At 42.9% G+C, this 16,630-nt stretch overlaps 1 protein-coding gene across 10 annotated transcripts in view; it reads right to left on the bottom strand.

Moving 5' to 3' along the window:
* The window catches only part of LOC115553604 (trafficking kinesin-binding protein 1), a 34,792-nt gene extending 18,539 nt beyond the window's left edge, over window positions 1-16,253 (bottom strand). For 2 of the 10 annotated variants that reach the window (XM_030369990.1, XM_030369999.1), the window contains exons 1-2: window positions 10,805-11,413; window positions 9,844-10,038 (exon numbers count right to left, since the gene is read on the bottom strand). In XM_030369990.1, the coding sequence (XP_030225850.1) occupies window positions 9,844-10,038; window positions 10,805-10,820 (211 nt within the window). In that variant the 5' untranslated portion in view covers window positions 10,821-11,413. Of the gene's footprint in view, window positions 1-2,584; window positions 3,035-6,232; window positions 7,039-9,843; window positions 10,039-10,804; window positions 11,429-13,064; window positions 13,336-16,048 lie in introns of those variants that run through there. The other 8 variants (XM_030369995.1, XM_030369992.1, XM_030369996.1 and 5 more) reach the window with 8 other exon arrangements.
* Window positions 16,254-16,630: the final 377 nt, after the last annotated feature.

Genomic DNA, 16,630 nt, shown 5'->3' with positions numbered 1-16,630 from the left:
AATAGGTAGTATTTCATATTCGTGACTATTTTGGTGGTCAGCAATGCATTTTGCGATCAAATCTTTAATGCATAAAGTTGTTTTCATGTGTCAACATGTGGCACAAACCAAGCCATAGGGGCCCAACAGTGATTTTATCCACACCTATAAGCCTATTAGAGCAAATATAATGCCCCACATGAGATTGCCTGTTATGTAATATCCGTCTATGTTCATCATAGGCCAGCAATTGACTTGAAGTTTCTTGAAACAAAGCATGTTGAAGGGCAGGCAGTCTATCTGGCTATATCCTAGTAAAATAAAAAGTAATCACACATATTGCGAATCCCTATTTCTCCCACATTATTAAAAAATGGCATAAATAGCACACAGGGTGGAGAGAATGTAAAGCAGAGCTGTACCATGCAAATCATTTCAATGTTATCTATTAAAGAGATGATAGTAGATAGATTAAACAGGCGATTTGTAACTTTTGATAACCCAAAATGTTTCTGCTTTGAATAATTTAAAAATCTTTAGCAACTGGATCATTATTATTTTCCAGGTCCTTGCAGAGTATGCTCCATGTGCCTCCAATAGCTTCATGCTAACTACTTCAAAACACAAATGAGCTCCCAAGGGCCCAACACAGTCTAGTGGGGCGATGGGGAAAAATAGGTGTCACATTAAGCGCCAAGATGAGAAACCATAATTGGAAGGGCATATTTTCAATCATAATTCATTGGAACAAGGTATTGCAATGGGCTAATATAATCTTTTTACAAAACTAACAAGAGGATTAATTATTTTGAATTATTGACCAACCCTTCAGTCACGACATATTCATTATCTTGACCATAAGCCCACATTCAAATTCGATTTGACAGCCTCACTTAACCCAATCCCTTATTCTCAGACGAGAAGGTAGGTAATTCAAAAAACCCAAGGGGAAGAGTTGGGAACCTTCAGGGATACCAGCATGTTGCAACAGAATAGAAAACATAAAAAAAATCGCTGGATCTTTTTGGTCAAGTTCTTTGCTGAAAGCAACATTTACATGTGTTGACTACTTGTGAAAAATACACTGAATACAATTTGGAGTAAGGTTTGTTATTATTAAAGTGTCCATGAAAGTTGTGATGATGATGCAGATGCAAATAAAACAGTTTATCGCCTTGCAACCTACACACACACGCACACACACACCCACGCACACACATGTACGCCAGCACTTATCTCTCCGGGGTGTGTTAAGGGGTGACATATATTTACATGCAAACTAAATGGAGGGATCATTAACAGGAAACACACAAGCATATCCGCCTGTTTGTCGCTACCCTTGAACAACATATTTTGCATGAAGTGCATCCACACACATGAATGCATCGTTTCACTAATATGATAATAAAAGATAAACAGACATAAGGACGTCGGCCCACACCCGTTTGGACAGAACCATAATCTTCTTTCAAAAAGTGAATTGGAATACCAGCTCTTGATTGAGTCTGGAATACTGTTCAAGGTAAACAACAAGAGTAAGTGGAAGCCTGGGAGTTGCATAGACTATTCTGTGTCAAATTGAGCGTAAATCCATGTGTGTTGAAGAATGCACAAGAAGGTAATGGCCATGTGGATGTTGGAGAATGGGCGAGCTATACTGGCTTAATACACTGTTTTCTAGCTACCGAGTTTGTTCCATTCTCACCAAACTCGTAATTGACGATATTTTAGGCGTCAAGTGTTTATTTGCTCTCAAATCAAGGTCAATTCAATTTCTAACAATTGAATAAGGGTTTGCTTTGTTTGAAACTGTTGATTATATTGGAAATTATTGGAAATTCTCACGTTAAATCTTTTGAAGGAAGGAGGAAGCCGTTTTCTTCCTTGCCAATCTCTTGATCAGCCCGAAGGTGATAAAGAATAGAGGGAGGTGCAGCACCAAATTCCTCAATCTGCACGTCTCCCTGTTGCCACCCGATGCTGCAATGAACATGTAAAATTCCAACAAGCCCCTCTGAGGCCGCTTATCGTGGAAAAGTAACTTATTTTTCACCCGCTTTTCATTAGCTGAAAGATGCCCAATAAAACCTGAGGTTTAGAGTTACAGGCTGCTCGGTGTCTCTGTTGGCTCCTAAGCAACAGCGACAAGAAACAAGTTCAAGGACCGTGCTCAGACATATAGGGTCGCATAATACCGAGAGGGTACTTCTCCTTGCAAATAGTGCCACTGACGGTCCTATGTCAATGCAATGGACTCCCAGTAACTGTTATCAGCCCTGTACTGTTTTAACACATCCGCCTTAAACTTTACATGTGCAACACAATTGGCCTCATTGCTTGTGAGACAAGGCCTAGCCCATGTTTGAACACGTGAAACAAGCAGGTAAGTGTACCGTATCTTCCAAGTGTGTACACTTGAACTACATGTTCTGTCCAGCACCGACCTGCATACGGCAGCAAAATAAGAAGCGATGATAACAGTACAGTGCCGTACACAGAATCCTATTTTAAGAGCAGCAATGCGACCAGAATGAACAGGGCAAGACAACTTATCCCTGGAATATGAGAAGCAATTTCTCAAGATAGTTTTTTACATGCAGGCTACCTTCGCACAAAACTTGTTCCTCTTCCTCCTCCTCCTCTTCTGTCTTTCCATTTTGGGGCAGACAAACATACTCCTCATCTCCGCCTTCTTCTTCTTCTTCTTCTTCTTCTTCATCTGCCTCCTCTTCTTCCAGCTCATCCCTCTTATAAGAGCGCTCCAGGCGGTCTTCAGTGCCAGGAGAAGTGGGCATCGTCATGCAAACTAATTGGCAATGCTGCTAACAGCTAATCCATACTGTACAACGTAAGGACTCCAGTCCCAGTCATTGTGGCTGTTTGTGTGTTTACAAGGGTGTATGTCTGTTTCAAGTATGTTTGAGCCATCAAGAGGTGGCTTGTAGGTCATTCTACAACCTTTACAAATACTGTGCCTCACCCTGTGACTCCTTTCAAGTATATCCAAATGGTCAAGCAGCTCTGCTAAGTTGAGTTTCATTCAGTGTATGTTTGTATCGTGTTTGTCGTCTTATGTGGTGGTGGTCAGACTACAGACTCACTTTGCTCCTCCCACTCTCTTTGCTGATTGGCCACACATCAGTCTAATGAACTCTAATGCGGGTAACAGGGGGAAACTGTTAATGAGGCTCCAGTCTTGTGAGAAGTATTTAATAACTAGTTTTAAATAAGGCCACTCTGAAGGAGAAATTCACAGATTTATTAAAGATTCACACCCTTGAATTATGAAATATCTATAGATCTAACTTAAAGTGTGTAAAACTCCATGTCCATTCCCCTCACACCACCCTCTGAATGAAGTCGACATGGTACAGCCCAGGGAGGAACTTTAACAGTTGTTAGCAGAGCCAACCTATACAGACACCTGTGCCTAGGGGGCGGAGTCTAAGGCACAGGCACTTTCCTCCCATTTGTATTGGCAAAGGCACAGTCCGATGAATCCTCTATGGCAACAAGGTGAGCGGAAAACAAGCATGAGTCAAAACACGATAGGCAGCGTACACAGTGTACACCTGCTCCCTTCAGGGAGGGGCTCGGGCCAGCGTCACCACTGCCCGTTGAGGACGGTAGGACAGGTGATACGCCTGTTGTATTCAAAGAGAAGGAAGGAGCATGCACTGCATGGAGGGGGACAAAGGTGAAGCATAGCCCGGGACAATGGAGTATTGTGGTGCATTGTTCTTAGTCTGTTGTCGTTCGGTGAGCGATGTGTGCTGTGTCTTGCTACAGCGATTATATTTCCTATTCGTGGTTCTCTTTAATGTTCAACATCACATTACTGTGTCAATAAAACCACAGATTCAATGTAGCCATGTGCGTTTAAGCTCAAAGCTGTGCATATGAAGCATAACGGTAACGTTTGACCAGTGAGCATGTGTTGCTAGCTAAAGGTAAAAGTCCAAAACTCCTTATGGCAGAGAGATACTGTAATGTCTTTAGGTGGTCCAGAAGTAGGCTAGCTTGAAGTTACTCTTAATGACGTTAGTAAGTCACCAAAAAGTTTGATTGAAACAGAAATGCCTGTTTGCAAAGGCGATATGGTATGCTGTACATCTTTACTGTTTATGTAGGACCCAGTCACATGGGATCAGGCAGGGCTAATAATACACCTCAACAATAGCCGATACACAATTCATGTAATTGGTTGGAAAAAAACTGATGCCAACTAGGGACTTTCCTGCCATGGTGTTGTGGTTACACTTCAAACAAAGCAAGACACAGTGACCCAACCCCTCAGCCATTGCTTTACACATCAGTCCCTTTGACTTCCTACGCTGCCCAGTGAAGGGAGTAATTAAAGACCCATTAAAACATCGCCATAGTGCCTGTCAGTGCCTTTACTTTGGCTTCTCTGGATTACTTTTAAGCCGAAAGCTAAGCTTCCTGATAGCGGCCATGTGGACACTGGAAAGCCCCTCCCCCTCTCCTTGAAAATAATACCATAATAACAGCAATCAATATCATTCTTAGTACCATCGTTATACATTCCTTAGTAGACAAGTTAAAACATATACACAAATAGTGGACAAGAGCAGGGTTAGAGGAGCATGCAAATCAATGGGCTAAATATATGACAACCTAGTTCCAACGCCCCCCTGCCCCTCCCACATCTCCTATCATCCCAAAATAACACCAGCCAGCAGCTGCCTGCTATTCCCCTCTCTGTCCTCCACTAGGGCATCCACACGATTCCCAGAGGCAACGCAGCCCCCGGCCACGACAGATGTTGGATTATGTCAACATTAAGCCAACCAATGAAACTCCCTCCTGTGGTCAGGAATGCACCTCTCCTCTTCCAGATCTCTCCTCTATAGCTCAGTGAAAATTGTGTAACGTCATCATTGGTAAAGTCAAAGCAACATGCCGGTAACCGAGTCATCCATCATTCATCCGTTGAACACCTCCAATACATAATGGAGAACATTATATTATATATTATTGATAACTTTAAAAATAATTCCCGAAACTTATTTCCATCCATCCGACAATCAATTTAATAAATGGCCAAATTTATTTGATGATGACTATGATATAATACAATACAAACCTGATGATATAAATTTGAAAAAATTAAAGAAATTAAGAGCAAATTAGGGAAAGTTGCAGCGCCTAAAACCTTTATCCTACTCACTGAGCAGAAGAGAGATGGGGGACAGGGAAGATGAACAGCACCAATAGAGTTAAGAAGTTGGCCAGCCGGGGGGTGATGTTGACATGACATTAATTTACGTAAAAACTCAAAAAATACTCTGTGTTAGGCATTAATAAAAAGTTATGACTGACTATAATGAAGACCAAGCAAACAACTACATTGCAATATGATGTTGAGTGAACTCTAGGACTAAAACAAGTGGTGTCAAACACACAGGGCGATAGCCAGGTCCTCTGGAGCAGTTTGGGAAAGGTGTATTACTCAGGGACACCTCAAAGCATTTAACAAGCAACCGTTCTCCAGACATTCCCCTCCAGCTCCTGGGCCAATGACGTGATGAATAAACCACAAACCTTATAAAGCGCCCACTATGATTTAACATACTACTGGTCATGAAGCCTCATCTATCCAACTACAAAGGTCCCTGATGCGCAGAACAAACACTATAACCAAACAACTGAAGTGTCGGACGCCCCATTCCTAGAAAGGTTTGATCGGAACCAATTATGCTTGCAGGGAAATCCTATAGCAAGGTGTATAACTGTGTTGTAACTTAGTGTGGTAACGACCATGTTTTGGAAGATCCAGCATCACACACACAATACGCGAGTCTGATCTGCTGTATGTTTGCAATGTGCAATGTTTCGTATGCATGCTGTATTCATTTGATTTCATAGATCTATCAGACACATTCATACACCAGTGTTGAAGCAAAGTTTGGTATATCTTGCTCTGGTAAATTAAGGGTACAACTGAAGTTTGAATATGGCAATTTCACAAGAACAATAAGCTCAGGTCTTGTGAACATTTTGACAACAGGAATGCCAATGTCAGTATATGTCCCATCGATGACTTGATGAGGTCGTAATCGCCAGCATATACATGCAAGTATCATTCCTACAGAGCTCCATGACAATCAACAACCCCGGCAGAGTCACATCATTCCAGTTAGACTCTAAACACCTTGCAGTTCGTTTCCACCAGGCAAACACCAGGTTGGAGTTTCACCTCCTGAAGAAGAACCATTTCCTTTGCCCTTACCATCAGTGGACTCCTCATAGTACCAGTCACACTCGTAGTAATCCGCCTTGGCGAACCGCTGCCCATGCGCCTGACCCCGCCTGTTCATGGTCACTGGTTTGGATGGGCGCTATGCTGGTTCCAGCTCCAACATGGCACTCAGCAGTATCCCTGCCTGCTGCAGTCGGAACATCCCCCTCCCCTTCCACCGGACGTCTCTGGGGCTCCGTCCTTCTGGTGGCGCCAATTAGCCAGCTGATCCTTCGTGGGAACCTCACCAATCCCAACATGCTTTGCAGCTACCAGCTGGTAGACGCGGGGTCCGTCCCACATGCATCACTGTGCAACGGTGCCATCATAGTGTATGCCCTTCTTTTGCGAGGCACCCTTTGGACGGCAGTGAACGCTGCATATTAATCCCGGTAACATACGAATGCTGCTACGTCCACACTCGGCGCGGTAATTGAGGTCATTATGGGCTGTCACAGGGCGCAGATATCCTCGATAACCTCACAGTCGGTTCACCTGTCCACTTGCCTTCCCCTCTTCAGACGCAAGCTGGCCTCAGACAACATCAGCCGCTGTTACATTAACCATTCCAGTGTTTTCTCTGCTCTTCAGAAGAATGTGTTGGTCCAACTCATCAGTCCTTACATCCGTCTGTGATTCATATTGTGGTCCAGCTTTTCTTTTTCCCCAGCAGTGAATCCTCTCCTCTGAGGTTGCAATCGGTACATCAGTTGAGCTATCAAGGGATGTGAGCTCTTTCATAACACCCTGCACAGTGCCTCACACATGGACCGTCGCATCCCTAACAGTGACTCAATAACTGTAGAGAGTCAGAGAGAGAGAGAGAGAGAGAGAGAGAGAGGGGGGTGGGTGGGTTCAGCAGTCACGGGTTTTGCAGTAGAAATGATGCTGTTCATGACTAAGAGGGGTGGGCGGGTTTAGAAAGCACACACAGCCAATAGGAGTTGGCTGTGGGTCTGACCGGTGACAGTCTGGCTCTGCCTTCCTTTCGCATGTTTGCTTCACAAACCCCTCCCCCTTTTAACTCCCCTACCTCGTCCTTGTGCATGGTTGCTATGGCGATAGGCTCTGACTCCAGCATGGCTGAAAGCCGTTGCCAGCACACAAAAGGTTGCGTTGGCAGAAGTGATGCAACACAGGATTGCACTCACGTTCACTTCCCTAACAGGCACATGATCAAAGGCATGCATGCAGTGCATCCTATATGGCTGGAAAATGTCTGTAGTTCATAAGAGAATGTGTTAATTGCAGTTATGTATGTTATTGGCTTGAAAAGGTAAAATGTGCTGAATAGCCCATTAAAGGAGAACTATGGCTACCACTTGCCAGCAAAAGCTAATAATCTAGCTGCAGCCAAGCCCTGGGTTGTGCATACTTTAAAGATGTCCGGCAGGCCTATATGATTGAAAATGTATTTAACAAATTGAAATGCATATTTTATGCATATGTTGTTTTATAAGCCATGAAGCGATAATGGCTGATACTAACTAAGGATACACTGCCCATTTAAGTTTTCCGCCACTTACAACAGAAGCAGTAAAGCCTGGGTTTGGAAACAGCTTGTGCAACTCCTTGACTGCATTAACCACAATTTCAACATCACATTCAAAAATAGATTTAGGGAGCGGTAAGCAGTATTGGTATTTAACATGGTTACAATACACAAAAAACAAAAATATATATATATACATTTTGTAATACTAGTACTATACTCTTCTGTTCCGTATGCTGACACGCCCTGCCATGTGGCCGTGACATCATCACAACACGCTACATGGATAAAATGCTGCTCTCTGATTGGTTTGCTTGACTCTCCTCTTGTCTCCCTCCCCCTTCTATCTGTTCCCTGATGCCATTCATATTGGGTGTGTGTACGTTGTGAATGATTTATATACGTCTGTGTCATACGTACAGTGTGTGAGCGTACGTGCGTTCATGCATGTGTGTAGCCTATATGATACCCTTGTCTCTTTCAAGAAACCTTAGGGGACACTGAGATATTTAAAGAGTCAAGGTGCTTGTTCACTTCACGGTTCACACGTAGCTTTCGTCGTATCTAATATCAGAGACCAGTCACATGGGTTTTTCCAGTAGTTCGCTTTACAGTGAGGCTCACGTTGTCACCTGACCTCGAGATGTCCGACCACTCTTCCTCAACATAAATCAACCCGTGTCCATTAGGCACTATTCACACTGCCCTAGTTGACCCAAGGGATTTTGTGTTTAGTGGTACACATGTGTATGGGTTAAAATAAATATGGTAGTTTACACAAATGTTGAGACTTATACCTCAAAATGAGGAAAGTTCAGATATGACATCTAACCTTTCTTGCATGTGACACCACCATAGCTCTCAAATAGGACCTCATCAGAAAAAAGCATCAACGCAAGATACTGAGTGATTCTCGACCTAAGTTTCATATCGTAGGCCAGCTCCCAGTGTAAATTAAAGTGTCATTTATCAAATCAAAAAAATCATAACAGTTACACAAAATGTGAATTGTACCAAGAGTACAAATTACACAGAGTGGAAAAAAATTCTGCGTGAGTACATGTACTGGCCCAAAAGGAAGCTGAGAGATTCATTGTTATTGTTGACTGAACAACTCACTGTACAGTACACATTGTCTAGTTTTGTGTCGTGGCCTTTGCATTTGCTGAAGGCATGTGTGATGTTGACAATAGGGTCGTTGAGGTCAACATACTTCCCCCAACTAAAAGCTATATTTAGACTTAATTATAGCAGAAACTGCTTTCTCACCTTTTTTCCTTACCCTGTGCAAGCAGATCTTGGAATGCACTCAGAGCTGAATAATTACTCGGACAAACAGTTTTTTCACATTCTTGTGTGTGTGCATCTGTTTTACAGCATGTTTATATACCATCACCTCATGTAAGGACAAGTGAGCGGACAGCTCATGAGGTTGAGGACAAGAACACACATGCATTTGAATTGCAAGCACAAACAGACAGACACTCGCTCACCTACATAAACCAATATACCACACAGAAGCTTCATCTTGCCAACTGGCATAGAACACAAGTTAATGTGATAAAGAATGTGATACAGAGTGAGATGTGAGTGAGAGAGAGTGAGACAGAGAGAGACAGAGAGGGACCTAGAAGGTCTCTCGCTCACTCACAGCAGTGTTTGCTGTGGCAACTGTGGGCGGCTGCCACGTGATGTGGACTATCTCTCCCTCTCACCGTTACCCTACACCTTCACCGTCTCAAGGTGAGTGTCATTCTTGTAATTGTAGCCCCCTCACCTTTAATCCTCAACTATTTCACCTAGTTAAAGTCCATGCTTGTATGACAGAAACAATAATGTTCACTGTTCGGTCATTTACCAAACTTTTTAGTCATCAAGCAGACACTTGGATGCAAAGGACATTAGAGATTGAACCCAGTCCCCTTTTAAAACCCTGACCGCTCCGCTATGTGAGTGGCCAGTCCGTGATATAGTTCTCAATCAATCAAGCATCTAGAGCCGGTTTGGATTTTCAGGTCTTCCGAGGGCAGAATCAGTATGTAGCATCGGTTTAAACCCAGCAGTATGGCTTTGTACGGAGCACAGGTGTTTAAAACGTAAAGTCACTTACAGAAGTACTTGAGGGTTTCCTCTATCTGTTCGGTAGTGAGTGGCAGGGCGGTGTCAGGGGTGGTGAGCGGCGTGTGCAGCCAATCATCTTGTTCATAGCCGAAGATGGTGTCCGCCCTCAGCCGGTAGACTGGCAGCTGCTCCTCCAATAGGCTGATGATCTCGAGCTCGGGCAAGTCAGTATTGTTACACACATCTGAAAAAAAGAAAAGAAGAAAAATCGGGTGGGTCAGTGAAATAGTCTTTAACTGCTTGCATTAAAATACCAATTAGGCGTAAAACAGTTTCAGTTTTTACTTTGTTGTGCCGACTGAAGAAGTAATTGACGTTGCTCTATAATTAATTGTTCTGTTAATATTGTCCGTGATCACTCTTTCCCCTTGTAAGCTTGAACAAAATGTTCCATAATTTTTTGGCTCTACTCATCAGCGTCATCATAGTCATCCCACATTGTACAACACGTCAATCAAACACATTTCACTGGGAAGACCTGAATCGTCTCCTATTGGAGAGCCAGAAGGCGTGTTGCTTTGGGGCAGACTATGGTACAAGACACCCCCAGGTGGAGCATGGGAGAACTACCCATGTATTTTCCTTTTAAAGCTTATAATTAACACCATTGTATTATGTACAATATAATCATGCTGTAGTCATAACTAAACTATATATATATATATATATATATAGTAGAATATGTATTCCTTCAAATCTTTTGTAATATAAATCATACCAGACCCACTGTGTGAAGCACAAGGTTAGTACAATCCTTACCATGCGAAACAAAACCAGCTACAAGCTACAACAAATAAAAAAAGGTTTCTATGGAAACCACCTTTCCGACCTAAACCGCTGTTTCTCCTGGGAACTCCTTAAAGGGGTTCCACTAAAACTGTGGAGTTGGGATAAAAGCTAGGAGTGCCGTGACTCAAGCAGTGTGGTGGAAAATGAAGTCATCCTCTTACCCAACTCTTCAGCCATGAGAACCTCCCTGTGACACTCATCTGTGTAGTACCTTCAAAAGCGATGCTCCCTGCTCCCATATAGCCTTTACTCGATGAATAAAAGTCCCTTATCTAGTTCATAACACCGTCTGCCGGTAGATGTTCACCACTTGTTGCCGCACTGCATGCAAGATTGCGAGACAAAAATGTTCTTTCTTCGCAAACCCCCTCATCAATCACATACTCAAGCTTGGTTTCAATGAAGTTCTTTTAAAAAAAAAAGCGTTGTTTTTAAAGTTGTTAGCTAGCACGCTAGGCTACACATGCCACTTCCTTAGTTGGGCGGCGTTAGCAGACACACAAAGCGCGAGATTATACTTGTATGTGTCTCTCTCTGCCCCCGTCTCTCTCCCTGCCCCTTTCCCTCTGTTGGTCCATCTGTTCCGTCTATCTGTCTCTAACAATGCTGTCTCTCATACTGATCTAAATCCGGACCCAATGACTGACTGTGCTGAGATAGGGAAATGCATACACACACAAAGACATGCGAATGTACACACACACACACACACACACACACACACACACACACACACACACACACACACACACACACACACACACACACACACACACACACACACACACACACACACAGACTACTAAGTATTCGAGGAGAAGAATATAATGTCTACGACAGCAAATACTCAAGAAGATTACTTTTCAACAGCGTCTTTTTAAACGCCACTGTAACAACAGGGTGATTAGGTAGCTGAGTCCAGATTTTGGTTAGAGGCCGGTGTTTGGAAAAGGCAGTGGGGGAAACTGGGTGAACCCGTCCAGATTTTGCATAGCACTACGATTGTTAAGTGCATGTATGTTTACATAATTGTGAGTTTCGTTTCTACTGACCGAGAACAGCACATGCCCATTGGCACACCCAAATGTTAAAAGTCTAATTGAGCTAACAAAAATGAGAGCAAGAACGCGGGTGGGTAATATGTGGTCTTTCCCCTAAGAGTATTTTGATTACACTTCAATCCAGGTTGGAGCACATTTCGTCTATGAGGTTGGATAGCAAATACGGTAAATAATTATTGATTCTTCCAATCAGATGGGTTAAGGCATGGAGAAACGCTAAGGCATGGAGAAACACTGTCCTACTCTAGATCTTAAAAGAAGCATTAGTTGCTAATAGTAACTGTTGTTGCTTATACATAAGGGTGCAGTCACTCAAGAAATTAAAGTTCCCAAGGCAATACATGCTTCCTTCACTTCCCTTCTATTGTATCTACATGACAAGGGAAGGCAAGTAAGAAAAGATATTTCCAGCAGCAGATAAAAACATTCTAGCAAAATGGGAAATGACTTAATCCTGAGTAGGTTACTTTGCACTGTGTGTATGTGTATCTGGATTTGAACAAAACTAAAAGATCAAGACAATCTGAATAAGGATAAACAAACAGAACACATGTACAATGTCAGCTGTTTTGGACTTAACCAAACAATCCTCAAATGACCTCAATCTTTTCCCAAACACAAAACAAAAAAACAAAACAAACAAAAAACAACTACAAACTCAGACCGTCTCATGAAAGTTAAAGTTAAGCACCAATTAAATAACTGAGAGGTATAAAGACAGATGCACGACGCTGATCAGCTTTTAAAGCAGTAAACCTTATGAGTAGGACAAGTTCAAGATCAAGTGTAATTATAGACTGGAACAAACGTTTGGTACAAGACCTAGCTCGACCGGTGGTCCACTAGGCCAAGTCTGTGTGCCTTCGAGGTAGTTTGTTATGCATACGGTTTATCGTGATCATCCACGTGGGCTCAAAGACCACATTCTCCCAAAAACATGTTTTCGCGCTAGATTGAGTCGAAAAGGAATACATAGACAGAGCAGAGGTCATGACCTGGGTTTATACCTAAGTATACGCCCTCTTATTGGAACCTCCATCAGAACCATTTAAGACCCAATGTAACTAATAATAATAATCATACGAGTAGACTAAGAGTAACATTGATCAACTTCAGCAATAGATCATGAGATTAATTTAACTTTTGCCAACCGTGACACTGTAGTCCCTGGAGAACTGTTTTCAACCTTTCCAAGAGCTTATTTGAACTACAGAATGACCTCATCAACCACCCATGATAGTTTGTTAAAAGGTCGTAGCTGAGACAGAGAGACACAAAAGAGGCACATGCAGAGCATTTATAATCCCATGTGTATACTAGCGCCAAGCTAACAAACCTCCATGCTAAGTTCCATACTCACTCATTGTGGCTTCTGCCCAGACAAAGCAACAGCCTCGCCAGTCTTCCAGTTACATTTTCATTTGCTCCAGAGAAGAAGCAAAGTTGCTCATAACATGGCAGGAAAATGTAGAAAGAGGCATACAGCTAAATGTATCGGTTAACATACAAGGCAGCTGGAGCCTTAGAGCGGCTGAGACACTGACACAGCGAGAGAAAGAGTAGGAGAAGAGACCCAGGCCAAACTAGTTGGCCATGCCTGACATGCCGATGACGATACTCACATGGGCCGCCCAGTTTGGCCACCCCCCCCCAACCCCCCTCTCTCTTTCTCTCTCCCTTTCTTACATCCACACAGACACACACACATATACACACATACTCACAGCTGGAACTCTCCCAACACAGCTACACAAACTTTACTGTTCTCTCTCCCTCTCTCCCCCTCTCTCTCCCTCCCTCTTCTTCCAGCCATCTCCCTGTTCTCTACGGTTGTCTAAACACAAGTAACGGCTGGCCCGAAGGCACAGTTAACTGTTTCATAATCCGCCTTTCAAGAACTGGAAGTACTTGAAAAAGAGCCTCCGATCCAGCCACTAAAACTTCCTGTTGCATTCTCCCAAAAACAAGTGATTTAAGATAACTTGTGCCACGCAACACAATGATACCCAACTGTTTGGACATTGTAAAGTGTCATATGTGTTTTAAAGGAAACTGCCACAAAAGGAAACCCTCAATCAGCACATTGAACAATATCAGGTGTGGCATCTTGGATATTCATACCTCAGGTTATGCCAAGTTCAATTTTAGATCCAATTCTACATGTAGAAATGCCTGTTAGTGACTGCAAGAGCAACAGGTGATGATATATTGTGGCTTTGAAGGCCTTCAAGGTACACTGGTGCAACAAATGCCATATCGAGGCGATGATGCATGGAATTTTTCCAGTAGACATTGGGAAACGGAAAGACCATGGCCATAAATGTATGCACACATAGAGAGAGACTTCAATCTTACTCTTCTGCTCTTTGGCATTCTAATGACTGTGACTTGGTATGAGGAGCCTTGAATAAACACTATGGCGATGAGCCTGGATGGCTGAGTCGATCCACAAATATGCCATCCCTTACATCAGCATTTAAACTACACAATTTGTGTTGTTTAATAATTTAGTAGACGCTTTTAAAAAAAAAAGCATTGAATACGACAGGTAGGATCACAAGGATGTGCACAAGTACCCTCCAAAGGATTTCAGATGGGAAGTCAAACACTAGAATATCCTTGCCCCGTATTCATGCGCTTCTTTGGAAACTCTCGAGACTTTGCTGTGCGGAAATCCAAAGAGACATCATTATTTTCTTAGACGCTGAAACCATCTTGACAAATAATCATTCCACTGTGGAAGGCACTTAGTTTGGTTGAACGATGTCTTCACCAGGTCTGCATGCTTTATGTACTGAGTTGAAGCCACAACACAGCAGGCAGGTGTACCCATTTAAGTGGCCATGGAGTGAGATTCACTCCTTTTGTCAATATTACCTATGCTCATCCTGAGTTCAGCAGAGATACAAGATTATGCGGCGGCAATGCAGCACACTTATGCATTTATTGTGCCATATGTCCACTACAGGGTAACATTAGGCCTTTCAGTCAGGTTAGGCTGAGGGCTAGGGTTCCCTGTTTCGCGGGTTATGTTAATGTATAATGCAAGTTGCATGAGACATTAGGGAATGAGTAAAAGACAGAAAGGCTGATTAGGTAATTCAAACTCTGACTCAATCTGAATTTCTGCCAATAACACTGAAGGCCTGTACTATACTGATCTAGGACAAAATAATGTCAAAACAATTGCATGAAATTCTCTGCAAAAAAACAAAGAAAGTCTTCCCCAAGCACACACGCACACACACACACACACACACGCACACGCACACACACACACACACACACACACACACACACACACACACACAGTGTGTTGCATTTATTAGAACTCTTCTCTCCCAACTGTACTACTGACCCAATTCTTTATTTTACCACTGAATGGTAGAACCACAGAAAATTTTCCCCTAACCCCCTATCATCATTAATCTCAGAATTAATCCATTATACTTTTCAGAACGCACAAACACATATGCACTCGCAAAGACAAAGATGAGAGAGTCTAAAGAATATAGTATTGTAGCGAGCGGTCAGGGAATTGATCGCCACAGTATAAATTAAACTTTACTGTTGTAGGAACAAATAGATACCAGCAGATGGCCCTAATTACTTAATAACATATCAGTAACTTATGTTACGCTATCCATGTCTTGTCAAATAAGCCTTCATTACAGGAATACCCAGAATATACGCTGACCATCTAAAAGTGTTGTACATTTACGAATTATAATATACTAAACCACAATTGAGAGTTTAAAGGCACCCTTATAATAAAAATAACAATAAACAAAACAATAATTTAAGGCCATCTCCAGCCAAATCTTGAGGTAGAGGGAATTACATTTGAGAAAAAAGGAGAAAAAAGAGAACCCTAGGAAGACTTGTATCCTATGTGCATTGAAAACAAAATGTACATTTGTATCCAATGTGGATGATGTGGGATGTTCCCAAGAGTTCTGCCAAGAACTCTCGGGGGAGGAAGTAAATATAAATGGGGTCACAGGGAAAGGTCAGTTTCTCACAACACACACACACACACACACACACACACACACACACACACACACACACACACACACAAACACACACACATGCGTGTGTGGTTTGGGGGTGTGTGTCTACTGTCCACACAACAGTCGTATACTGTGTCTGGGAAAGGAATATGTCTCGGCACATTCCATGCAATAACATTAGGAATAACACCCCCCTAATTTTAATGTTGTTCAACGCACCAATCAACTTAACGCAATTAATTAATTGATTCACTGACAACCTCGCCCGAATATCAGAACCGTAATACATAAGCTGGGTGTCGGTGAACAAGGAGACAGTGTTTGACCTTACCTGTAATCGTTTCAGCGTCTCTGTACTGGGCTGTGCACTCCGGGGGCGTGGCCTCAGCGACATACTGCTCTTCGCAGCTGGCCGTGCTGAGCCCTGGACTAGAGAGCCAGAGCCTGTGTTTGCAGAACCGCTCAGGGGGCGGGGTCGATGAGCCAGACCAGGTGGGTTGAGGCGGAGCGTGCAGGTCCAGCTTGGCACCGATTGGTCACTGATCGACAGCAGGACTAGCCATTTATGAAAGTCAGAGGGTCAGTGAGTGTTTCCCGTTATATCCTTCTTGGAACAAGAAGCTGTTCCAGAAGTCACTCGTCCAGAAGTCACACATCTGAAAAGAGGAAAAGAAGTCTAGTGAATGATCAGTCACTTGTTAAACACTAACACGTGTCATGTCCTACTGTATGGTTTGATCCATGCCCACATGACAAGCTGTGGTCAACAAACTACAAACTGCGGGTCGTAGGGGGACACAGTGGGTCACTCACGGGATCATGGCCACAATACACTTCAATTGCATATTTGAAGGCTGAAAAGGGGAATACTGTAACCATGAACAGCACCTCTAGAAAAACAATAATATTTTTT

This window comes from Gadus morhua, chromosome 11, assembly GCF_902167405.1.
Source record: "Gadus morhua chromosome 11, gadMor3.0, whole genome shotgun sequence".
Taxonomy (NCBI): domain Eukaryota; kingdom Metazoa; phylum Chordata; class Actinopteri; order Gadiformes; family Gadidae; genus Gadus; species Gadus morhua.
Note: the sequence above shows the minus strand (reverse complement) of the source record. Positions and strands in the feature narration are given on the sequence as shown.